General features: G+C 41.9%; 1 protein-coding gene across 1 annotated transcript; it reads right to left on the minus strand.

The window, feature by feature from the left end:
• Positions 1-3,121: 3,121 nt before the first annotated feature.
• LEMD1 (LEM domain containing 1) lies at positions 3,122-26,878 on the minus strand. The gene is made up of 5 exons (XM_064477351.1): positions 26,700-26,878; positions 25,724-25,846; positions 22,891-22,961; positions 4,397-4,473; positions 3,122-3,317 (listed from the first exon to the last, which is right to left on the minus strand). Exons 1-5 carry the CDS (start codon positions 26,857-26,859, stop codon positions 3,122-3,124), a joined length of 627 nt encoding a protein of 208 aa, XP_064333421.1. The 5' UTR covers positions 26,860-26,878.
• Between the last annotated feature and the right edge of the window lie 208 nt (positions 26,879-27,086).

Below are 27,086 nucleotides of genomic sequence, written 5' to 3' on the forward strand. Positions count from 1 at the left end.
TCAGATGCTGGGCTACCCCTCCTGTTGCTGCCAGAGCCCAACACGTGAAGAACTGCCCTGCACACCCAGCGTCCCTCAGGGGTTTCGGCAAAGGGCTGCTTTGGTTTGATGCCTCTTTGGAAGCCCTCTCTCCCCAGCTTTCATGGGAAGATGTGGAAGACAGTCAGGGAGGCAGGGATTGTTTGTTCTTAGAAGAGATCCTCTTCTGTGTTAGCCTCAGGATTAAAGTTCAGACTCCTTAATATGGTCCCCAAGATCCACCATGATCTGTACCCTGCCTTTCTTTCCAGCCCCATCCCTCACCACCCACTTTGTTTTCCCTGTTGACTCCAAACTCATTTGCTCTCTCTCACATACCAGTCTGTGCAGACACCATGCCCCTGGCCTGGAGATGGTCCCCTCACCCAATTTTCTACTCTGTCTGTTGACTGAATCCTACTCATCCTGCTGGATTCATCTATGATACCACTTGACCTAGGAAGCTACCCATGTTCAGTCCCAACGTCTGAGAAATTTGCCCTCTTTTATGCTCCCAGGGCTGCCGTCCTACCATCAAAAGGAGATCACTTAACACTGTGATGTCTGTTGTCATCTCCTTCTCCCCTACCAGTTCCTTAAGAGCAAGGACTGTATCTTATATTGATTTTATTTGCCACTTGATCAAGAGTATACAGGAGGTACTAAATAAATTATTGACTGGATGAATAGTGAAACATTTCCTGGGATCAGACTTCTACGCCTAAGTCTCTTTAAGACAAGTTTTTCTCAAAGAGGGAAACCAGTCCCCAGTGTGCCTAGATTTCTGATGGACCTAGCCCACTGGTCTTCTGGCCTGACTCTTAGGGTCAGCCTGGCTTTGGCTTGAGCTAGGATTCTTCCTACATAAGCATCTGGTGGGCATGGACCACAGCAGGGCTTCTCAAACCTTAACACATATAGGAATCCTGGGATCCTCTTAAAATGCAGATTCCAACCTGGTATGTTGGAGTAGGGCCTGAGATGCTAATTTTGCTGGTTGGGGACCACACCTTGAGTGGGAAGGCACTAACTAAAAGTCTTGTGCAGTCTCTTAAAATTGATTCCAGGATTCTGATTTATAAGAACTAATTGGCAAAAATTCAAAGTACTGAAGAAGCCTTTCTAGGAGTTTATTTGTTTTTTATAATGCTTGATCTCATTAACAACTGAACATGTGGCCATCACTGTAGGCTGCTTCCTCCTGTTCTTATACCCAATCCTCTCCTCCTTTGTCTGTCTAATATAGAGCCTGCTAAAGTTCGAATGCCCACTCTCCCAGCCTCCTTTACTGTTCTGGATGAAACACGTGTTACAGAGCTGTTGATGGAATGTGGTTAAGCCCTAAAGTTCTGCTTTAAATGCCAGTGCAGTGGCCTGAATTGCAGAACCAATGTCAGCAGTTTAAAAATAGCAGGCCAATGTCTTCATGATCTCTTAGCCTTTTTCTTACGCTTTTTGCCTCATGGTCACAGAATAGCTGCTGATGCTCAGTAAGATCAAGTATCTCTTAATATCACCAAACATCTAGTCAGTTGCAAATTTTCTTGATCATAATTTTTTCTACAGTTGATTTATTTGAATCTGAATCACATTACATTTGACTATTTTTAAACAATATTATATGCCTTAAGCTCCAAATTCCTTTTTATGAGATAAAAATAAATCCCTATTTGTTTAAGCCAGCTTTGCCAGAGATTTATGTTCCTTGCAGTCAAACTGTATTACAGTATACAATCTTTTTAAATTAGAATTTATTTTCTTGCATTAGCAAATTAACACACCTCGCTTCTAAAAACCTTTAGAGACATGGAAAAGTAGAAATAAAGAAAAGAAAGTCAGAGTCCCATTACTGAAGTACTGTTAACATTTTGACATATTTTCTTCCAGTGTTTTGTATAGTTGTGATGACACACTAGTAAATTTGTATCCTTTTTTTACTTACCCTTAAAAAAAAGCATTTTTAGGGGTGATGAAAATATTCTAAAATTGATTGTGGTGATGGTTGTACAACTCTATGAATATTCCAAAAATCACTGAGTTGTATACATTAGGTGAATTGTACGGCATGTAAATTATATCTCAATAAAGCTACTCTAATTTTTTTAAGTAAGCATTTTCTGTTATGATAAACTCTTTAATATTTTAAATTCTTGCATAGTCATTTATCAAGAGGCCAGACTTCGAGTCATTAAACTATTTCCCGATTACTGGATATTTGAGTTGGTTCTACATTTTGGCTGCCATGGAAATTGCTAGTCAACTGCTTTGTACTTAAGACTTCGCTGTCTAGAATTAGCTCCTCCCAGAAGCAGAAATATTGTGCCAAAGTGTAACACTGCTTATACATTTATTGAGCATCTATCGAGGGCTTACTACTAGTCAGGTGTGGACCACACTAAGTACTTTACATGCGTCATCTCTTCAAATTCTTCATCACCCTAAGAGGTCTATTTTACCCCTATTTTCAGAAGTTGGACTGAAGCTCAGAGAAGACAACTAACTCACCCAAGGTCACAAAGCCAATAAATGGAGGGGCTCAGGCTCCCACCCAGCTCCGCCTGCTCCCAGGGGCCATGGGCACCGCTCCCTCATCAGGCCTTCAGTTTTTCAAAACTTGCTAAGTTTCAATGGCAAAAATGCCATCTCGTTCCAAATGTTTTCCTTTCATTACTGATGATGTTGGCCAGTTCTCTGTGTTCACCCAACCACACTCCTTTTTTTTTTTTTTATTAATTACCTGTTGTGGCCTTTCCCAGTACAATTTGAAGAGTGAGTAAAATGTGATCCATGGCTTAAAAAGAAAAACACCAGGCACAGTGTCCTTTTAAGAGGTCTGCACAAACTTGAAAGTACCTTTAATGATGGCCAACCTGATCGGGGAGTTTCCTACTAGCAAGCTTTTTGACACAGGTGCCTGGTTCTCCCCCTCATTCCTCCCACCTGGCTGAGCCCGGATGCAGATCCTTGCGAGCCGCACAGAGCAAGGGAAGACTTCCTGGCTGCGGGGCTGCTCCCCCTCTTAGGAGCAGCCTCTGTTGTTTTTGAAGCAGGAGGGCTTGGAGCAACACTCAGGCAGGCGCTCGTTACTCTGCTTCTAAAGCACTTAGCCAAAGAGCGGCTTCCTTTCCACAGTTATGTAGACAAGCATCACAATGATGAAGATGCCAAACACAGCAAGCTTCAAGCCCACTGGAAATGTTTCTAGGTTCCTGTTCCCAGCTCCTCTCTTTATGATGCAGTAGGCTTTCTCTCTGATGTTGCTCCGTTCTCTGAATCTGACTGACACTCTTGCAGGACACCTGTGAAAACAGTAGTGGCTCTTAGGGGCGTGTACTGCTGCTCCTCGAGCGCCCCCTTAAAGTGTGTGGGACTTCGGGCCCAAGGGAGCAACCACGGGGGGCTTTTAGGGAGCAGCCCTCTACTCACTTATAACCTATGCTGATTTCAACCAGCAGTCTTAACCAGGGATCACCAGGACGTGAGATCTCTAAAACCCCACAGAGCATTTTTAAATCTCCCCCTTGTGTAACATCTTCCAGTGCTGCCACAAGGTCATCTCAGGGACTTACAGATCCTCTGGTCCCCACGGGGATGGGTACAGGCTGATGGGGGGGGGCATCAGTACATAGAGCCTCTCCTGTCTCTCTTCACAGGTATGAGCACTGCCTTTCAGGGTGGAGATGGGAACAGCTTTTGAAATCTGCTTATTTTTGCATTTAAAAGGGGAGAAAGGTACTTTCGGATCTCCTAGGTCTAATCCTGGAAATTTGCTGACGTTTATTCAGAAGTTAAGGAACTTTCTCTTTTCTGGGGTGGTGCAGGGAGAGGTAATTAGGTTTTTACTTATTTATTTATTTACCTTTAATGGAGGTGCTGGGGGTTGAACCCAGGACCTCGTGCATGCTAGGCACGCACTCCACCATGGAGCTATACCCTCCCCCACAGAAGTTAGGGAACTTAACAGAATGCTTTACATTCTGACCAATAAAATGTCCTGTCTTGAGCTCTTATTTCAATGACCTACTTGCTCTTTTTTTGTTTTCTCTTTCCCCTTGCCCACAAATGGGAACAAACGTCTCTAAACTACTACAAATCAAGAAACTTGGGTTCTGGTCTCGGCTCATCATAAGCTGAGCATCGTTTATGTCTTCCGCCTCAGCCTCCCCGTCCCGTTACTGCGTCTCAAAACATGAGTGATGAACCAGAGAGCGAGGCCCCATCCAGCGGCTTTAAAATTGTGAGGTATCACCAATCTTTCTCCTTTCTCAACGTATTTTTTCAGACTCAAATCCTTCACAGAAATCTGATTAATGAACATTTTCTCCCCAGGGGTTACATAAGCCAATAATATCTCCTCATGTGCTAAGAAAAGCATTACCTTCTTCCTGCAGAATTTTTACAATCCAGGCAGATGATATCCAGGGCTTTTGGGTTACTGGTGGAAGCCTTGGCTGTCTAATAAACAGAAAAAAAAAATCAAGAAGAATTGGCCGAACTATTATGCTGTACACCAGAAATTGACACAACATTGTACACTGACTGTACTTCCATTAAAAAAATTTATTGTTTCCAATGTTTTGTACAAATAACTTAATTTTTTATTCTATAAAAATCATATAATCTGATAAATTTTTGAGATATCAGGTAGTTTAGTGCTTCATAACACAAACTTTAAGTCTACCTTTATTCAACAATTAGCAACAATATCCAAGTTCTGTGGAGTCATTTTACTTCAATGACTCACACGTGAACAGTAGACACACCAGTTATGAGGGTCACGGAATGCCAGCATCATTCTGTTTAAATATCACCTCTTTCTTTTGCACTCTTATTTGTACTTTTTTTTTTTATTGTTTGGAGCTTTTTTTATGAGCCTGAGTCATTTTTACACAAAGAATAAAGTTATTTTAAAAAGCAAGTTGGCGATGAACAAAGACTAGAAAATAATTTAGGAAAATGAAAGTGCTGGCCTGTAAGAGGAGCAGAAGAGACAATCATGATTTTTTTCTTCTCCCCCAGATTTCTTTCATGTTGGGTTTTTTTTTTCAGTAAAGTGAAAAGGCATAGCTCTTTAGGCCTTGGCTTCCTCCCTGTGAAGTGGACTTGTAAAGATTAAGGGATTTAACACGTGCAAAGTGATTAAAACATCTCCTGGCGCATAGTAAGCATCAAGAAACATGGGTCCTAATGATTGTGAGAATGGTAATTATTATTAAATTTCATGTTGCTGTTTTTCCTCGTATGTCTGGTTCTTCTTCATTGTCCATTCATATTTAAGATTCAGGCCTTATCATCCTCAAATGTCTGCAATGCCCAGGCAGGAGGCCCCTAGGAATGTGGAGGCGGGGTGTCAGATGATATAACCACCATTTATCAAGTTCCATGTCCCATTTCCCATTAACTCACTGAGGCCTCCGGGACCACCCTGCCCTCATCTGGTTGGCACTATCATTGCTCCATTTTGGAGGTGATACACTTGAGGCACAGAAAGGTTAAGTAACTTGTCTGAGGTCACACAGTATTATCAATCGAACTCTGTGCTGGAACCGTGACACTAGACTCCTCTCTACCCTTCAGTTTCTAAAAATAATTTCCCTCCTATGAGAAGTCTTCTTTATGACTGTTACCCACTCAGATCACTCACCTGGTCTATATTCTTCAGTCTTAATATACATGTTCTGCACTTAACTTATTGACTTTTATTTACTCATTCAACAAACATTTGTAGTGCGCTGCTGAGTACTGGTCCCCATGCTGGCTGTGAGGATTTCTGAGAGGACCAGCACACCATCCACCCCTGTTCTAGACGGCTCATCACTGAGCACGGTGATGGTGTAAGTATCCTCACCGACTTCCTTCTTCTTTATCAGACTGTCTGTTGGATCTCTCTGAGCTGTTTCTCTTTTTTTTCCCCCCAGTTTTATTGAAATAATTAGCATACATCACTGTAGAAATTTAAAGTGTACAGCCTGATGGTTTGATTTTCTACTTCTCTTTAATCAAACCACAATATCTACCATTTGGGGTCCTTGGTAACTCCATGCCTGCCACTTCCTAGAGGTCCTGGATCCCTGAATACAAGAGAAGCCTCTGACACCTGCCGGTCGCAGTGCCAGAGGCCTCATTCGGCTGTGGACATGGGAGTCAGGCACGGAGAAGTCCCAAATACATAAGCGGAAGATGGGACTTGCCTCGGACAGAGAAAGGACTGCCCGGCACCAGCACAGAACAAGAACCAGAAGGAAAATCAGAAGGAGACGTTCTGACAAGAATATTGAGACAGACCGGAAGAGGGTGTGATGGAGGGTGGGACAGGCAGGGGGCACTTGGGCACTCAGATGAGTCAGGAGTTACCCTGGTCTTAGCAAGTGTCGTCAGGACGCCCTAACAGAACACAGAACTCTAGTGAACCTGGACCATCACCTTCCGGGTGTGTTGTGTTAGCAGGCCTGATGGTCTCAGCCCGAGGCGGGGCAGGAGGGCGTGGTCTGCTCTACTGCCATGTACTGCGGGTCACCCCCTCCCCAGTATGGGCCACCGATGAAGAATCAGCTACGGCCTCCACCCCTTCCCCTCTACTCCCTGCCCTACCTTCTTAAAGAAAATGTTCTCAACAGTGCTTTAGTGATACCCGGGCAGGACCTCTGCAGATGGTGGGCGCTGTGCCTGGTACAAGAACACCACACCCAGGGGAGCACTGTTCCCAGCATGGACATTGCACACTATATCAATTTCCTGGAAGAAGGAAGCAAAGGCTCTTGAGGAAGAGGGACTTTGAAAATTCTCCCCCAGGTGCCACGTGGGCTGTGGGAGCCTGCTCACCAAGAGACACTTCAAACTACTTCCAGGGGTGTTGGGAAAATCTTTTATAAACACATTCTTTTCTTTAAACCTTTTTAATTACAGAAAATTTCAAACATATACAAAAGTAGACAATAGGATAATGAACCTCCGTGTACCCATCACATGCAACTTCTTTTTAATTCTCTTAAACTTAAAAACAGATATCTTAAGCATTGGGGTAGAAATCTGTTGCAAAATCAAATTATAGGATTTCACAGCTCTTAGGCGATCAAGTACTCCCTTCTCTTTCCTCCTGCCATAAGGTTTAGGTCTTTGATTTCCTTTTCTTCTATAATTTATTTCCTTTACTAGCATTCACAGAGTTCTCCTACAGTATGTGAAAGGTGGACATTTTGATTTTCAAAAAAGGAGTAACTACGGGCTATCAACATGACTGTGCAGCCATCAATAAAAATAATAATTATAAAGACTATGTAACAGGGAAAAGGGTTATCGATTAATGTTAAATACACTAAACAGTATAAAAATGTATGTACACAGTAAAGGAAACTGTGTAAACGCATACTGCCTATGCGTATAAACAGAAGCTAGGAGGAAATTGAAAAAAATGAAACCAGTTCTTGCGTCCGGTGGCATGCTTGTAGCTGATTTATTTTTCATCTTTAAAAAGTTCCTTTAATGCTGTTGCAATATGATTTTCACCATAAACACCATTTACAGTGGAACTAAAAAATATTGGTGTTCATTAAAGCGATGGCTTACTGAGGGTAAATGGCACCCACGGGGAGATGTAATATCTTTGCTCCTTTCTCCCTATGCCCCGAGCTAGAATCTGCAAAGATGGCTGTTTTTGCATAGCATTCACAGCTGAGTGTGGAGAAATGTGTGGCCTCCTTGGCTGCTCCACCCCTTTCAAGACACTCCTGGCATTCAGGTCAGAAAAGTATACCCACTCACATATTACTGAGCAGTCCTGTAACCCAGCAGGACCCTGTGGGTCAGACCCTTCCCCATATCCTCTGCTGTAGCTCCTCTCTGAAGTACCCAGATAATAGAATCTCATGTGTATTTCCTGAGTTTTTCAGATGCTTAAAAACCACCACCAACAGGAAGAAATTAACTATTTGATGATCGAGAGCACGTGGCCCCCAGACCTTCTGGCACCTAGGGGTTGATAGTGGTGAGTGCCCTGTTACCTTGACAGCAACCAATCGGAGAACTGTGCACGAGCTGATCGTGTATCCTGCGATCCCCCTCCCTTACCTGGCCTTTAAATATGCTTGCTGAAACCCTTCTGGGAGTTCACGGATTTGGGGGCATGAGCCACCCCGTCCGCCTCGCTCAGCCCTGCAATCAACCTTTCTCTGCTCCAAACTTCGATGTTTCAGTTTATTTGGCCTCATGGTGCAGCAGGCACACGAACTTGCCTCTGGTAACAGTTGTGGTTATAGATGTAATAGTTGTGAGGTATACGGTCTCATATACACCATGAGTCTCTCGTTACAATACTAGCTAACATTTATATAGCATTTCCTGTGTGCCAGACACCACACTAAGCATTTTACACAAATAAACTCATTTAATCGTACCACCCTGTGAGGAAGATGCTTTTATCATGCCCATTTTAACAGATGAGAAAACTGAGGCACAGAGCATTTAAGTAGGATGCCAATGGTCACACAGCTGGAGAGACAGTGGAGCTGGGTGCCCCCCCAGGTAGCGCAGCCTCGGAGCCGCTGCTCACCATCACCATGTTGTACAGCATAAAGACAGTGCTGTTTTACTGGAAGGGAATTAGAAATACTATGTTCTGAGTGTTTAGTGTCTTTGGCATTCAATGTGCTTCAATTCATTTTAGCTTTCTAACAACTCTAAGAGGTAATCATTGTCATCATTTTATAAATGAAGAAGTAAAGATTTACAAAGCTAAAATATTTGCTCCAGATTACACAATTAGGGAAAGGAATAGCTGTAATCTAAATCAAGATACTCTGGCTCCAATGCATATGTCTTTGGGGTTTTGTTTGGAAACTTTCCATTGGGGAAACTCATCATTACAAATACATCAACACATGTTTCTAAAAGCTGTTTTGGTTAACTGATAAAGTATCTAATCATCAATTCATTTCCTGTGGAAGTAACATTTGTAGCCATCAGATCTCTTTTTAAATATTTCAGATGAATTGGCTTTTTAATAAGAGTTTTCCAGGTAGACTATTTTGTGCTCATTCTGGCCTATTTATGTATGGCATATTGAAGCTGAAAGTAGATTGTGTATGAGCCATTATGTCGTACTGTATTATGGTTAATTACACAACACTGAGCTAATATCCAGAGCCAGAGAGAACAAGAATCATTTTGTGCTCTCATTAAATCATTACTCATCCAAAAATACATTTGATTGTTAAAAAATGATCTACCTTGACTAAAGCCATTCATATTTGTCCATAAAGAAATACAAGTTTGTTCGCATTTCCACCAGAAGAATATTTTACAGTGGGACCCAAAGCTAGCCAGAAATGTCATAGGCTGAGATCTGCAGTGACAGGCAATCCAAGAAGGGGTGGTGTGTGCAGGGAATCCCACCCCTCCTTTCTCTTAATCTCCCATCACTTCTTACTGTTGGACTCTGGGGAGTCAGGAGGCAGGGAGGCTCCTGGGGTGGGGATGAAATTCCCTCCTAATGAAAATGTGGAAACTGCATTTTGCAATCACTCTAATTCACTCATGCAATTTTGGGGAAAAGGCCTATATGTAGAATCAGACATTTTTACCAAAGACTTAGCAAACTGGCAGCTGTGATCCTGTTTACAGGCAGAAAAAACCCCTTTGATTTAGAGCTCTTTAAAATTGAGTTAGCCCAAATCCTTTTATTGACTAAAAATGATTAAGTTAATAAAAGCTTTCACAATAATTTCAGACTTTAACTTCATTGTTTTTTTTAACCTCAACCTTCATTTAATAGAGCTCTCATTTAAAACATTGCATTCTTTTAATCTAAGTAATGATTTTGAATTAATTTAAAGCCTTTTAAAATAATCTGTACCATATTAACAAAAACAAAACAAAACAAAAAGTGGTTAAAAACCTTATGATCATTTCCATTCTTGATTTTTAAAAAAATCCTCTAGCAAACCAGGAATAGGATGGGAACTTCCTTAACTTGACCAAAGGTGCCTTCCAACACCTTCACCAAAAATCATACTCAGAGAAAAAATGTTAAGAGCATTTTCTTTAAAATCAGAAACCAATGACAGAATTCCTACTATTATCTCTCTGATTTAATATTGTAATAAAGGGGTCTTAACCAGTACCTTAAAACAAAAAGAAATTAAAAGTAATCAAACTGGACTAAAAAGAATCTACAGAAAAATGATTATAATTGTAAAGACTTCATTGTTAGAAGATCAGTATACAAAAGTCAACTGCATTTCTAACTACTAGCAACAAACCATTTAAAATGTAATTTTGAAAAAGTGCTATTCCCAGTAGCAACAAAAATTAAAAGCCTACGTAACGAAGCTACCCAGGAAAGCTAGCAAAAGATGAGCCTGACCTTCAGTGAAGGACATTAAAGAAAATTTCAATAAATGTAAAGAACACGAACCAGAAGACTCAACGGGGTGAAGATTCAGCTCTTTTCAAATTAATTTCAAGTCAATAAAATTTCAATCAAAATTCCAATCTGAATTTTTCATGGAGCTTGATAAGCTTATTCTAAAATTTACATGGAAGAAACAAAGGGACAAGTAAAATAAAGACACCATTTAAAAACAACAACAAAGTGGGAGAAGGGCTTGCTAAGGGTGTTAAGACATTCTGCTCTTAGCACAGGCTAGACAAGTTGATCAGACTAGAAACCACACTGTATTCATCACAGCTCTTATTTTCTATATTTTATGATGCTTTGACATCTTGGGACCTTGCTAATCCAGGAGAGACTGCCTCTCAAGGAGCTAGCTAATTCCTAGAGATAGTAAAGCAAGTCATATGGAAACCAACAAATCCAAAACCTACACCCCCAACCACCTCCCTATCTAACTCTCACACACCAAGCCCACAATTCTCCTCCTCTGAATCAACCCTGGGGCCAGATATTGGACAACTAGTGACCACCCCTGTAGCCCAAAGCCCACTAAAATTACTCAAACTAGCCAAATCCTCAGATGCCTGCCTTGTCTGACCCATTCCTCCCTGCGAAAACCACACCCAAGGGCTGAGGCCAGGCTTTCCCTTACTCCTCCCTCCCGTCTGACCCTGGTACTTCTCCGTGTGGCCCTGCAAAGCATGATGTACCTACTCCTTTTGGGAACTACAGGTAATGAACTCTTCTTTCAAAGGCATTTTTTCTTTTTTTGTCTCCTTGTCTGTCACCTTACTACACTTGAGGAAAACAAATCCTGTGTACATTTAAAAACACCCATGCATGTATGGAAATTTGATAACAAGAGTTAGCATTGCAGATAAGAAGAGAAAGGATGGACTGTTCAAAAATGGTACTGGGAACAAGACAGGAGAGATGCGCTTTTCTTCTGCTAAGTGTAGCCAAAACATAAAAAGATTCTGAAAGGTGGTGAGAAGCAGATGGGCTGGGGACCTTGGGACACGAGGAATGACATGTGATGAGTGCTCCGGGTTTTCTTTTTACCTTGCATATCCTGAACTAGGTGCTGGAGGACCTGGAAACCTGGAAACACCAATGGGTTCAGACAAAAAAAGCCTCCCCCACAAAAGTCAAGGACAAAGGAAGGGAAAAGGAGCAACGTAACAAGACAGTAAACTCCTTGACAGTAACGACCCTACTCCAGCCAAACGGCAAGTCCCACCCGCATCACAAAGGCACATGGAAAGCTTGGACTCCACCTCCATGCATCAGAACTCCCCTCCCCACTGGGGGTGGCGTCAGTGGAGGCCACGTGGGAGCCCTCCTCCCAGCAGCCCAGCAAGGTGGCACGCACACACACACATACACACAACAGGGTGTCAATGGAGGCCTGGGGGGGACCTGGATATCTACCCCCACCTGACAGCAAAGAGTTGGTGCCCTCTTCCCTACCAGTGTGGAGTGTGAAGTCTGCTAAAACAAAAGATAAGATCTGGAGTCTCATAACTCAAGTGAGAAAAGACGATAACAGATGCCTATACCAAGATGACACAAATATTGAAATGATCTGACTAGGTTTATAAAACAGCCATCACAAAGTGTTTCAAGGAACAATATGAGACATGTTTGAAACAAATGAAACGAATGTTAATTCTCTGCAGATAGTGCAATATATAAAGAAAAAGCAAGTGTAAATTTTAGAATTGAGAAAAATTCAACCACCAAAAGAAAAAACTTACTTAGAAGGGCTTGACAGCAGATGAAGAAGACAAAGGAACAAATCAATGTATTTGGAGATAGAACTATATAAATCATCCAAACCAGACAATAGAGGGAAAATTAACTAAAAAACAAAACAGAAACAAAAACAGAAACAAAAACAGAACCTCGGGGCCTTATGGGATTAGTATAGAAGATCTAACATGTGTGTCATCAGAATCCCTAAAGCAGAGGAGGATGAAGTCAGGCTAAAAAGGATATTTGAAAAACTAATGACTGAAAATGTCCCAAAGTTGGCAAAAGGCATAAATCTACAGATTCAAGAAGCTGAATGAATTCCAAACAGGATAAACCCAAAGAAATTTGTGCCAAGACACATCATAATCAAATTTCTGAAAACTTTCGTGCATCAAAAGACATCAGCAAGAAACTGAAAAGGTAACCCAACAGAATTGGGAAAAAAATATTGGCCAGTCACTTATCTGATAACAGTCTAGTATTCAGAATATGGAAAGAACTCTTACAACTCAACAACAAAAAAAGACAAACCAGCTAGTTAAAATACAGGTAAATGGCCTGATAAGACATTTCTCCAAAGAATATATGCAAATAGGTTGTAAGCACATGAAAAGGTGCTCAACACCACTAGCCATTAAGGAAATGCAAATTAAAACCACAATGAGATACTACTTTACACCCACCAGGATGGCTATTAAAAAAAGTTGGTGTGAAATAAGAAGTGTTGACAATGATATAGAGAAATTGGAATCCTCGTACATAGGTAGTAGGAACGTAAATGCTGCAGCCACTGTGGAAAATAGCTAGCATTACTAAAAATGTTAAATGTAGAATTACCATATGACCCAGCATTTCCACTCCTTGGTTTATATCCAAAAGAATTGAAAACAAGTACTCAAATATCTGTGCATGAATGCTCAAAGTGGCATTATTCTCAATATCCAAGACATGGAAAGAATCCAAATGTCCATCAGTGAATAAATGAATAAAAAGACTGTGGTATATCCATACAATGAAATATTGCTCACTCATAAAAAGACACAGATGCATGCTACAACGTGGATGAAGCTTGAAAACCTATACTCAGTGAAAGAAGCCAGTCACAGAACATCACATACTGAGCAATTCCATTTAGATGAAAAATCTAGAAGTAAATCCATTGACACAGAAGCAGATTAGCAGTTGCCAGGAGAGGGCTGGGGAGTAACTAACTGCCCAGTGGGTACTCAGTTTAATTTTAGGGTGATGAAGATGTTTTCAAAGTAGATAGAAGCAGTGGTCTCACAGCATCATGAATGTCCTAAATGCCACTGAAGTGCTCATTTTAAAATAGTAAATTTTATGTTAAGTGAATTATCCTCAATTTAAAATTTTTCTGATTCCTGTCATTGTACTATGAATATGCTTACGTCTTTAGTCTAAGGAAATGTAGGCTGAAGTTTTGGGTAGGGAGTAAAAGATCATCATGTTTCTACAATTTAGTTCAAGAAAAAATAATAGGTAACATTATAAAACACCTGGGGGAAATGTTAAGAATTGGTACAGCTAGGTGAAGGCCACACAGGAATTCTTGGTTGGAAAATTTCTGTTAAGTTTCAAGTCATTTTTAAAAATCACACTTTCAAAAAAGACACCAAGAAAAGGGTGAAAATACAAGCCCACTGGTGGGGGCAGTGTTAGTAATGGGAGACCCTATACGTGTATAAGGAGGGATTATATGGCGAATCTCTGTATTTTCCTCTCAATTTTGCTATGAGCCTAAAACTGCTGCCAAAAAACAAACAAACAAAAAGTCTCAAAAAAGAAAAAAAAGATAACTCCAAACTACTAGAAAGTAAGTTCTACATTTATGGCTGACGAAGGATTAAGTATCCAAAATATATAAAGAGCTCCTATAAATTAACAAGAAAAAGGTAAATAATCTAATAGAAAAATGGGCAAGACACATGAACAGGCATTTCAGAGATGAGGAAACACAAATGACCAACAAACGTGAAAAGATGCTCAATGTATCAGTAATAAGAAAATACAAATTATAATCATAATAAAATGCCATCTGATAGCCACTACATTGACAAAAACTAAATCTGGCAATGCTACATTTAGAACAATGGAGCTCTGAATATATTGCTGGTAGGAACGTGAAATGGTGCAGCCACTTGGTAGAGCAACTTAGCACGCTCTGTTAAGTTGAAGAGGGATATGTCCTTTGATTCCATGACTAGTGGAGCAATTCCACCCCCAGGGATATTCATTCAACCAGAAAAAGGTTCAGGTACACAATGTTCACGTGTCACAATGTTTGTAGCAGCATTGCTTGTATTAGGAAAACTTGAAAGCAACCCAAATGTTCAATAATTAAGAATGGATAAATATATTTTTACAGTAACTAAATAGCAGTAAAGATGAATGAACTAGAGCTCAAATACTGGATGAAGCTCACAACATAATACTGAATGATAAAGAGAAGTTACAGAAGGTTGCTGTGCTGTGTAATTTAAATACAACCCAAAATCAAGAGAAACTAAGCTAGTCTGTGGATACTGTGAAGAAAAGGAAAAGAATGAAAAGTAGAAGATCCAGGTTACTGGTTACCTCGGGGGGAAAGGAAGGAAGGGAACACGGTCAGGGAGGGATACACTGAGGTCTTCAATGAGTTAGCCATGATTTTTTTTTTTTACTCTCCGGAGTGGGAATCTAACTGCTCATTGTGTAATTCTTATACCTTTTCAGATGCAGAAGACAGGTTATAATAGTATGTCACAAAAAAAAAAGTTTTTCAGGTATGAATTTTTTTTATCTACTTAGGAAAATTCCAGGTACCCATATGCGTATATATCAGTCCACTTTAACCCAGCTGATTTCCGAAACGTGGCTTTAATGTGTGAATGCAAGGGTCATCAATAAGTGCCTCTTGCGGACTCTTTTTACAAAGCAATCATCAGAAAGCAAGCCTTTTGCTTGCAGGGGTGAGCAGACATCCTGGAGTCCTTCTGCGATACCCAGAAGAGAGACACTGGGGGGCGCTGTTTCACTACTTCGGTGCCTGATTGTTTTTCCACCCACTTTTGGCAGCTTGTTATCATGGAAAGGGCACTAGAATTGAAATTGGGAAACTGGAATTCTATACCAATTTTAATTCCAACTCTACGGTTTGGAAAAGGCATACCCCCTCTCTGTTTGTTTCCCCATCTATAAGATAAACCATATAACCTCCTTCAAGAAACCTTGCAGATAGGAAATTCTATGATCAATAATTACCTACAGTAAATCATGCCTGGATGCATGAAGTGTGATGAATAGTGCCTGGTGTTCATGGAGCCCTGAGATTAAAATAACTCAGGGGTCCTCATGTGAGAGTTACAGCAGGAAACTCCTCTCCCTAACATGGATACATATATCTACACCCATAATGCAAATGATAAATTAGCTAAAATCACTAATTCTTAGATGAAAAGGAAAGGAAAGCTGAGTTTCCTAAACAAATTCATCTTTTTCCTATAGAAAGAGACCACTCCTGCTTATAATCCAGCTTTATGAAAATAAGTTTAACTTTATTATCATCTTAGAATCATTTAAATCAGAGTTTGGTTTGACTATCTCTTTCTGCTTCTCTTATATTTCAAAAAACTAGGTTCTATTACACAGAAAGGCTCAGCATGTAATCAATAAGACAAAGACACATTGATTATTAGGCACATTTAAGCGTATCTACCAGGAGGTCAGTATTTTTACAAGAAGAATGTTAAATTACATTCCTTGTAAGGGTGACATTTAGCTCCCGTGAGCACACGTCAAAGGTAAGAACAAAGGGCTTATTAAGCAGTTATAGAATATGTAATTTACTCTTCACTTTGACCCAATTGGAATACACAGCTCCTGCTGGGAATAAGGATGTTTTTCAATTAATTAAGAAGCTGCTGTAGAGACGTTTAACATCAGGTCTCCTGAAATCTTTACATGCAGCTCAGACCACACACTTAACGGTAGTCCTTTAACGTACATTCCCTTGGTGCACTGGGCCTTCTGACCGCAGCACTTGGGGTAGACCCTACGCTTGCCAATTACAGGCCTACATGCTATCTTATCAGCAATAGTAGCAATTGAGACACAGAGAGTAAAAATCCTATTAAAGTTCTGGCACAAAGACATTGAAAGAGACCTCAGAATTGGAAATGAAAAAGAGACATGAAGCTTTCTCTCCCTTTCTTTCCCTTCCTTGAATGTCAGCGTGCCCTGCACTGGAAGTCGGGCAGAGGGGACATGGACACAGCGTGTCAGCATGCCTGGAGGCCAAAGAAATGGAGTAGGGGGCTGTGTATATGGAGAGGGAGTTTGGGGTACCTGGTGGTTGCAGAACAGGGGCAGTAGGGGAGGGGACAGCAAGGAGGCTTTAGTGTGCCCTGGGTCCGAGGAAGGGAGGCAGTGAGGGGAGGGCCATGTGGAGGTGTTGGCATGTCCAGAGGTCACGTAAGTGATGATGGGGGTTATGCAGAGAAGGACTGGCTATTACGACTGGGAGATTGCTTACACCGAGAACGTTAGAAAATAGAGCAAGAATGTAAATATACTGAGGATAATGGAAGTCAGGTTTCTCATTGTCAGAGAAGTGACTTACAAACACAGAAAGGGGGAAGGTTAGAAAGTACATTGTAATGTTGGATTGTAAGTGGAGATCGATATGGACTCGTGGCTTAAAATTTATATAGAGAGAAATACAAAAATAATGATAAATACATATGTGTATGTGTACTTATATACACACATTTATTTTCTAGCTCTACCCACTGAGAGTCTAGAAGCAATCACTCCCCAGTGGCAATGAGATCACTGAAAGCCTAGATCTTGGTTTCTGAGCATCATCCTGCAATAAAAAGAATCAGCCCTGCCAGGGCAGAAAAAGCACTAGTGCCAGAAATTAAGGAAATGCTCAGGGAATGGTGAGGACATGCCAAAAGGACAAAATATCCATCTTGAAGGGGCTCCCACTGGCCAAATCTGGCATTTTGAGCATTAAAATAATTATGTCAACACTGAAATAAAATAATCAACACAACCACTGAAATGAAAAGTCAATGAATCCACACTAATATGAATGAATGACTGAACACAGAAATGAACCAATCAATCAATCAATAAATGAGGGAGAAGGGAAAGTCTTCCTTACAGTCGAATAGCAACTAATACATTTAGAAGAAATAACAGAAATGGAAAATCTCAATGGGCCACCATGATAATGCGGGTTGAATTAGGCAGTCGTTTCTGGGCGCTGAGCTAATGGCTGAGGTTGGGGGAGGAACACTATATTGCTGTCATTTCAGAGTATTTCCCCACAAAATACTGTTCCATTCCAAAGGGGAAAATGATGGTTTTATGCAGAAGCCTGACCGACACCAACTTTTCCAGGTGATTAAGGTTAACATTACCAGCCGTGGGACAGAATGACATTGTTCCCTGGCATGACTCACGAGAAGAGCTCGGCATCTTTTCTGGGGCATTCCTGCCCGGCTGCGTGGCCTCTATGAATAGTCAAAAGAAAAACCAGACAAGAAAAATCACTCTGTGGAATGAAAGGCCTGGGCTCTTTGAAATAGTCACGGGTATTTGACAGGGAAAGGTTGAGGCACTGTTGTTCCAGACTGAAGGAGGCTAAAGAGACCTGACACGTGTTCCTGGATTGACTGGCTGTGGACCAAAAGGCAAAAGACATTATTGGAACAGTTGGTGAATTTGAATGGGCTCTGAGTATTGGATGGTCCTGTTGAGCCAACGTGAATTTCCTTATTTGGGATGTATGTGGTGGTTATGTGGGAAAGCACCCTTTGGGGGCAGGCAGAATACACGACAGAGAGCTGAGCCTTCTGTATGTCTACAGTTTCCTCTCAGTGGTTCAGAAAGACACAGTGGTAAGGGTACACATGCACAACACACGCACAGCGAATGGGGTCAAAGGTAACCACGGGATCATCTGGGATATGGGGTTCTGTGTACTAGCAACTTTCCCTACGTTTGAAATTATCTCAGAATAAATTATTTTTTAAAATGTGTGAAGAAGCAGGGGACAGATTTAAACACAAGATTAAGAAGGAATCCTATATAGTGTAGGACACATCACTTTTTTTGAAGAGCCTGATCTGCCTTATTTAACATACAGTGCTTAGAGAACAATCTTTAATTATCTCTGTATATTTAATTATATAAATATATCTGTAGGTACCCACTTAGGAGTTCAATACCAAAGATTCAGTTTCCATTATATTATTTTTCACTAAGTACATTGCTTTGTATTACAGGTAATTAAATATCATCCTTCTTATATAATAATATTAATGATAAGAATAATTCTTATTTATACTTAGAGAGCTCTTGTTATGTGTCATCACTGCTCTATTTTACATACTTTAACTTAATCCTCACAGCATTCTATGAAGTTGAAACTATTATTACCCTTATTTACAGGTGAGGAAACTAAGACCCAGAGAGGGCATGTGTCTTGTCCCAGTTAGTGGTAGGACTGGAATTTGAACCCAGGCAGCCTGACTCTAGAGTTTTTATTTTATTTTATTTTTGTTGAGGGGGGAGGTAATTAGGTTTGTTTATTTATTTATTTATAGAGGAGGTGCTGGGGTTTGAACCCAGGACCTCATGCATGCTAAGTATGTGCTTTACCACTTGAGCTATACCTTCCCTACCCCTCCAGAGTCTATTTTCAATACACATATTCTTTGCTTCCAGAGCACAACTTAAATTTCTTCAGGACAAGAGCTAGGACTCCTTCTGCACCATTTGCTTCCTCAAGAAGGTCTAGCACAAGGCCCTGTATGTGACAAATAATTGGTAACTCACAGGCTGAGACCCAGGGGTGGAAGCTTTGTTTCAGTCATTCCCCGGATGGTCATCAATTCACTGTGATGTAAGCACCGTCTCTCAAGAGAATACATTAAGGTATGTCTAAGAGATGGCACAGAACAGGGGGCCAGAAAGACAAATCATCCACATCAGTATAGGGCAGAGGCTCCTTTCAGTTCCACTAACAGCAACTGAGTAACTCCCACCACTCTCCATATGCCTGGTATTGAATCAAATACAAAGGTTTCAGATGTAGGTTTTACCCTCAAAAAAAATTTAACTTTTTTTTTTTTACCCTCAAAATTTTACAACCTAGAGCAAAAGATCCTGAGCAGAAGGTGCGAGTAGGGGTCGACTGACAAGGCAGATTCCTAGGTCCAGACCCACAGAACACATTTTGAGAAGCTCCTCATGGAAGGTATAGGATGGATGGCAAGATGAGAAGAGGGCACTCCAGGCTGGGAGAACTGAATGAGCTGAGATTCTGGCAGGAAAGAGCGTGTTGTGTCAGGGAGAGAAGGAAACCCTCAACTGGGGCCAGGAGCGCTTGGGAGCACGCAGCTCCCAGGGCCCGCTGGCCTCTGTGGACGGGATGCAGCAGCCCCGGCACACAGGGGTGCATGAACACTTCACCCTTTGGACCTACTCCCAAGTCCAGGGTAACTGTTACGTCCCGGTTTGCCAGGACAGTCCTGTTTTACTCCTGTTAATCCAGCATCCCTCCTGGTCAGTCTTTCATTCGCAAAAGCATCCTGTGGGATGCCAAATTATACAGTCACCCTACTCAAACCTCACTTTATGCAACCTCACTGTAGGTTATTTTGCCTCGCTACTGCCCCCAAACCCTATTTTTCCCTCTTCGGGAGAAGGAGACTTAGAATCTGAATTACACACATTGGTTTAACTGCCTTCTCTATCAATGGATGCATAAGCTGTGTGCAGTCTATCTGATGAAAAAAAATTAAAATAAAAATATTGACCTGGCTTTCCTGGTGGTCTCAATCACCAAATCAAACGGGCCGCACATGTGATTCCATAACACGCACACACACCTACAGTATAAAAAAGTGTCCAGAAATGACATAATCCAAATCTCAAAGTGGTTTGCATTCCACTAGAAGCCTACTAAAATGAGAGGAAAATGTGTGTTCATTGGTGTTTCAAAGAAATGCAAATGCTACCTTTGTGAGTGCTTAGACTGTCAGGTACAGACCACTGCTCTTAAGTAATTAAAGTCTATGGTGTTAGACAAGTGTCTCAATGAACACGCTTTTTGCCACGTTTTACATGGAAATGTAGTGCTTATTTACATTTACTTTCAGAGTTAAAGCTGAACAGGTGTCTTGGGGCCCTTCTGAGAATCCAAATGGCTTACGTAAATCCTTCAGATCAAAGCATTTTATGCCATCACAAAATTTCTATTTAATTCTATTGCCAATTCAAAATATTGATGGGGTTTTATCTGGGGTTTACGTAAAGCAAAGACTGAAGGGTATTGGTCCCACCTCATGTGTTTTAAATACTCAAGCTGCTGTTTCTCCTGTAAACGTCTTTGCAGGAACTATACAAAAGGATTTCCTGTGCAAACGAGGTTTAGTGTGAATGGGAAGGATTCCTTTAATGAGCCATTTGGAAGATTTAAAAAATTCTTTTAGAAAATTTGATGAGATATCAGAATTCCTTCATCAGATCTGAATTCTGCTGAAATGGGAAGCTAAAGTCACAGCATACTGAGGGAACGTTTATTTGGAGGGTTCTTTTCATTTGGTCTTTAAACTCAGCAAGTAGTCTAAATACTAGGTCATATTAGCAAACTTACCTATTTGTCACTAGAGCTGTTTGGTAGATTTGATGGGGTGAGCTTTGGGCTCCTACTGTATGCAAGAACCCGTGACAGCCACTGAAGGGGATGAAAGGCAATTGTAAAGGGATGCACAGGATTGGCCTTTGAGACATTCCTTACATGATCACAGGATTTTAACCACAAGAAAAATGGGGATGGGGTGGGAAAATGAAAAGAACTCCAGGCATAAAGAACAGCTGAGGCAAAGGCATGTGGGAAGAAAGTGTGAGAGGTGCAGAAACAAGTAAGTACTGTTTGGACGCAAGGATGGTGGGGGAGGAGAAGTGACAGGAGATACTGGAGTCTCCTCATGGTGTATAGTAAGTTTGCATCTTTAAAAAACAAATTTCTTCTGTATAGCACAGGGAAGTATATTCAAGATCTGGTAATAATCTTTAATGAAAAAGAACATGAAAATGAATATATGTATATATATGCATGACTGGGACATTGTGCTGTATGCCAGAAATTGACACACTGTAACTGACTATACTTAAATATAAACCAAAAAAAAGAACTTTGCATCTTGTTCTAAAGTCTCCAGGTAAACGAACGACATGATCCAATCTCTGCTGGTAGGTCTGAACCAGAATTAAAGAGAGGCCAGTTAGGAAGATTTTGCAACTGCTCGAATTTTTTAAAAAGTATATGGATGCAGGCAAGGATAAAAGCAGAGGGAGGAGAAGGAGCGATACTTTTTCAAAGCTTCTAATTCTAATCCATAGGACCTGGCAGCTGTTTATATGTGAGGAATTGTGGGGAGCGAGCATTGCAAGATAACTCTGAGGCCTTGGACAGTGGGAAAGCGGCGAAACCAACCAGATAAAGAGAAGCCACAAATGCAGGTTTGGAGTGTGTGGAAATGAACTTGGTCCTGGAGCCTAAGTGTGAGATGCTGGGATGTAACCATGGGGAAAAGCATAGATACATCTCTCTAATCTTGGAAATGTTCCTGATTATAAACAACATGTGTTGGGAGGCGGTGGGACATGCAGACCCATGCCTAGGACAGGGGTCTGTGTGGAGGTCTAGGTGGAGTCATGACATAGAGGTGGGAAGTGGGAGGCAAAGACACGGCCAAGAGAGAGGGCGCAGAAGACTGAAAGAGTCCCTAGCCGTGACGTCTTGGAGTTCATTATGTCAGCTAATGATGCGTGGTGTCCTCCGCTAAGCTAAGGGTTTTACCAGCCTCTCCCTTCCCGGCCACCCTGCGCGGTGGGGGCTGCTGTTAAACTGAGCTAGGAGGCTTACACTGATTACAGTCGCGCGCAGCTAGTAAGTGGAAGGGCAGGGTCTCTAGGCCAGCTAGACCTCACCCTCAAACCTGTTCCTCTCACAGCCCAGGCCATGTGCTTCAGTGTGATGAGGGTAGAAGCCAGACCTCAGTGTCTGGGAGAGAGGGAACAGGAAACTCACCTTTGTTCCAGGCTCACTGTGGGTCTATGTGTGACCACAGGTGGCGAAATGAGAGAGGGGACAACAGCTGGAGGGGAGGGAGGGTGGCTGCTATTTCAGGGAGGAGCAGGAAGACACTGTTACTCCGGGCCCTGTGCTGGAACGTGGAAATAGTTCCACAAAACAGGGTTGGGGGTGTAGCTCAGTGGTAAAGTGCCTGCTTGGCATGAGTGAGGCCTTGGATTCAATCCCCAGTACCTCCATTAAAATCTTTTTTTAATTTTTAAAAAATAACTTTATGTTTTATTTATTATTATATTGTTTAACTATTTTATTTTGGTGTGGGGAGGTAACTAGGTTTATTTATTTTTAGAGGAGGTACTGGGGATTGAACCCAGGACCTCATGCATGCTAAGCAAGTGCTCTACCACTGAGCTATACCCTCCCCCCAACTTTTTTTTTTTTAAAAAGGAAAAGTTTCACAAAACAGAAACCTGCATTAAAAATGAGCTTTTAAAAACTAGACTTTTCCCATTACAACAGAATGTAGTGACTTGCTCTCTCCTTATCCCCATGACAAGCGCTATTTCCTATATTTAATATATGTGTAAAAGTATTCATGCATTAGAATTGTACATACTTTTTGGGGTCTCTTGTTTTTTTCTGATGAGAGTATGATATTTCCTTTCAAAATGATAGTGGCATTAAGCTCTGGATCGTGGGAAACAAAAGGAAAATAGGCCATGAGAACATACGAGTTGGCAAAGGGAATACACAGCAACTGTAGGAGGGGATACTTTACGTCATAGGGCAAGGGAGCTTTAGGGGGAGGGTATAGCTCAAGTGGTAGAGCACCTGCTTGGCATGCATGAGGTCCTAGGTTCAATCCCCAAGACCTCCTCTAAGGATAAATAAATAAACAAACCTAATTACCTACCCCACCAAAAAAATAGAGGAAAGATTTTTGTGAGGGGGAGAAAATTCACTTTGCCCTTCTGAGGGAAAAGAGCATTTCTGCCATGGCCTTTGTGGGACACACAAGATCTTCCCCTGGGAACGCGGGGAGGGCTCCTACTGGGGAGGCCACCATATTTGTACGCCTCTGAGGGAAGTAACATGGCGGAGTCTGAGCTGCTGGGCGGCTGTTTTCAGTCTATCATTGTCCCTTCAAACCAGCTATAAGCCTCATGCATCCCTGACTGTCAAGATAGGGCAGGAGGGTTTCTCCTTCTGTATCCAAAGAAGCACCTGGGGAAGGGAAGGCCAGGCCTGTGCTAAAAGTCTTTAAAATCAGGGGAACCACCAGGAGCAGAAAAAGTTGTTGTTAATCCACCCTTGGCTTCAGCCTAGGGGGAGGCATTCTGACTGACCTGGAGCAGGTGGGTGCTGCGGCACACTTGGCAGAGCTCTTAATGGAGGGGGTTTTAACTGAGCTCCTCAAGTCAAAAATATTTGGGCAGTTAGAAAAGAGGTTAGATCATTCAAGCAATGTCTACCCAGTGCCAAAACAGCGAGGGGGATGAGAAAAATTGAATCCACTCATTGCCGGGATGACCTAATGCTCAGCCTTAATCTGGAATGGCCCCGCCCCCTCCACCGCCACCCTACCCCGGGACTAGGTGTTTCTGTGAAATGCCCAAGGCTGGATGGCCACAAGACCCCATGAGTTTCCATGTCAACCCCTCCATTCTAATGGCACCAGGATCTGCGAGGCTCCTCCAATGAGCAAACTCAAGTGTCAATTCAGACCCGGCCTCGAGAAGCAGGTTTTCTACCTGCTCTAACCACTGGCCACTGACATCACAGAATTGCGTTACAAGAGGAGGACTGAACCAGAGCTTCCACCTCTGACCTGATTTCCTTAGTTGGCTAGCAGCAGGTGGACAGTCTAAAGCAACAGCAAAGCTTATGAACCAAAGGACTGGTTTTCTCCGAGCCCTAGCATAAATGCACCTCTGTGGAGGGCTGCATGCTGGGAACCAGGATGGCTTGGCTCGAGACCACAACAGCTTGGTTATGCAGCTTTGACCTGCAGCCCTGGGCTGTCGTGAGCAGTAAGCGTACCAGCTTTCCTCTCTGGAATCTTCTAGTCTGACACTGCATTTCATCAGAGGGCTGGTCTAGTCCCTTTAGGTCCTATCTAGGGCAGGGAACAGAGGCAGCCCCAGGTCTGGATCAAGATTCTGAACACATCCCATAACCAGAAAGGGTCTGGGGTAGCCACTTGTCCTGAGGTACCCCCATGCTAACTGTTCCGCTCAAGGGCCAGTGGGGTCTGCCCCTAAACCCTGCTGCCCTTTCCAAACGAGGCCAGCAGGGCCCGACTCTTGGGGATGCTCTTAGGGCCTGTGCCACCTCCAGACATTACAGGGGACTTTTCAGAGGGCCACAGGCATGTATCTTTTTATATATACTTTTGGTTGAACGCTTATATGAAATTGCCAATTTTTGTAGATCAGACGTTGTCAAGAATGTCATGTGTTCATCCTCATAGTAGGAATTATGAGAAGAATAGACTTTGTGGTAGAAAGAACACACTTATGACAGCCCGACCTGGGTTCAACGCTCAGTTCTATCACTTTTCTGTCACGGGATGTGCAACATACACAAATTCCTGCCACGTGCCTAGTACTGTTCTAGGAGCTGGACACACAGTGGTGATGAAGACAGACGGACCTTGATCTTCATGGTACATTGTAATGGATGTTTATCTTTTGGGGTGTCTTCCCAGCTATGTTGGGCCAGTCACTGGGCCTCTCTGAACTTCAGCTAAGTGTTGTGAAGGTTAAATGAGACCATGCGTATTAGGCCACAAATGCATTGATGTCCTTCAATAAATGATACTTCCTATTATTTTACTGTGGCTCCTAAAAAATATCTACTGAACGAAAGCGCCTTGGAATGCATTGTGGGAATCTTCAAGCCCACCCGCTAAGAGCCCAAACTAGACACCCTGTGGGAGAAGGGTGCCCCTGGGGCGCAAGGGCCACTGAAAAGGGAACCCACCCCAGGACCTGAAAAGGCTAGCTGTGGTCAGCTCCCACTAAGTCAGGAAGGCGGCAGGCACGGCGGGACTTTGGGGAGGTACAATCTGGTTCATCTTTCTTAATGGATGTGCAATCATTTAATCCGAAGGAACTATGTCAGATTTATTGACTGAGGCAAAGCAGAGGTTGAGACCTCAAAGGAGACATGGAAATTACCTGCAAGAACTTCCGGTTTTAGAAATCAAACAGAATTGGCTCTGGTTAGTGAGAGAACGTGTCTGGACTTCCCATCCCACTGAGTCACCGGCATGCGTGTAAATACAGAGTTACAGATTCCTTTTGCAGCCCAGGGGCCTATTTTCCAGGCTCTGTGTGCAAACAGGCCACAGGGCTATTTCACAGGTCACCCTGCCTACCATTTAAGGCTGCACAAGTCGTGCGGGACAAGGCTGGGTGGCTACCTAGCAGTACAGCTTCTGGTGGTACCTTCACTGTCATCATCGTCCTGAGCTCTGTCCTGGTCTCTGGGTCCGTTCACCACAGGCAGTGTGCAGGGAGTTGAGACCAACAATTGCACTAACTTTTTCTCATACACTTTTCTGGTGGAAGCTGAGGAAGAAAGTGGAGGGTAGTTAAGTTGCTGTTTGTATATGTGAGCTCACTGGATTCAACATATTTCACAACTTAGCTCTTCATGCTTGCATGCTTCATTATTGGCTAATTACAGCTTTTACAATAAGGTGGACCCCGCAACTACTCCCCTCACTCCTTTCCTTCCACAAACACTTAAGGTGAGGCCTCTATGGATTAGCCATGGAGGCAGGCCTTGGATGCATCGGAGAACACGGCTGACAAAGCCGTACATCCTGTCTCTGGGGAATATGGACAATAGGTACATAGATAGTTAATACAGTGCACATACTAGAAATGGGGAAAAACCAAAAATCCAGCGTAATATAATCAAGAGTAATTGGTTTTTCAAATGTATCATTACCAAAGGGGAAAGGAGGGTGGGATAAATTAGGAGTTTGAGATTTGCAGATACAAAATTACTATATATAATATAAATAAAAAATAAGATCTTACTACATAGCATAGGGAACTATATTCAATATAATAACCTATAATGAAAAAGAATATATGTATATAAATGAATCACTTTACTTTACACCAGAAACTAACACAACATTGTAAATCAACAATACTTCAATTCAAAAAAAAAAAAAGATTAACTAGTTTTTCACCATTGGAAAAAACCAATCCTTTCTCTCTGGCATCAAAATTACTAGTCTATGAGTAGGATCTGGGTTATTTATGGTTTCCGGTCGTTTTTTTCAATTTCCCTATTTCTATTTTAATGGTTTTTATTGCATATATCCCTTCCATTGTAAATAATTTTAAATCTTCGGAGGTAGCTTTTAAGTAATAATTGACTAGACTCTAATATTTGCTGCATACGTACGTAGTATTGGGCCGGGTGAAAATCCAAGCTTGCCAAGTTCATTCTGTAATTCAGCGTCACTCAGACACTTCACATCCACCATGGTGGTAAAAGTTTGGTCTCTTTTCTGACAGTGAAATCCTTGAAATAGCAAAAACAGTAAGTTCATTAAGACAGACATATAAATGAGAACTAAAATTTTCCAGTCCACAAAAGTGTTTACAACCACAACTCCCCAGACTTGGAGGTACATAAGTAACAAGGCAAAAACCACCATTTTCTGCTGTTTTTCTCTCATAAATCTCTTTCGGGTTTAGTTGCCTTGACGCAAAGCTCTGGATGGGTGTCACTTCTCCCAGTGTCTTTGCGGTTCAATTTTTTCTGATTTTTCTACTCAGCTAACGTAAA

This window comes from Camelus dromedarius, chromosome 21 (assembly GCF_036321535.1).
Source record: "Camelus dromedarius isolate mCamDro1 chromosome 21, mCamDro1.pat, whole genome shotgun sequence".
NCBI classification, from domain to species: domain Eukaryota; kingdom Metazoa; phylum Chordata; class Mammalia; order Artiodactyla; family Camelidae; genus Camelus; species Camelus dromedarius.

Coding starts and splice junctions, on each gene's coding strand:
- LEMD1 (XM_064477351.1), bottom strand. CDS start 26,859: ATGTCTGTCTTAATGAACTTACTGTTTTTGCTATTTCAAGGATTTCAC. Junction 25,847..26,699: donor TTCACCCGGCCCAATACTAC/GTACGTATGCAG, acceptor TTTCTTCCTCAG/CTTCCACCAGAAAAGTGTAT. Junction 3,318..4,396: donor AAAAATTCTGCAGGAAGAAG/GTAATGCTTTTC, acceptor CTGTTTTCACAG/GTGTCCTGCAAGAGTGTCAG.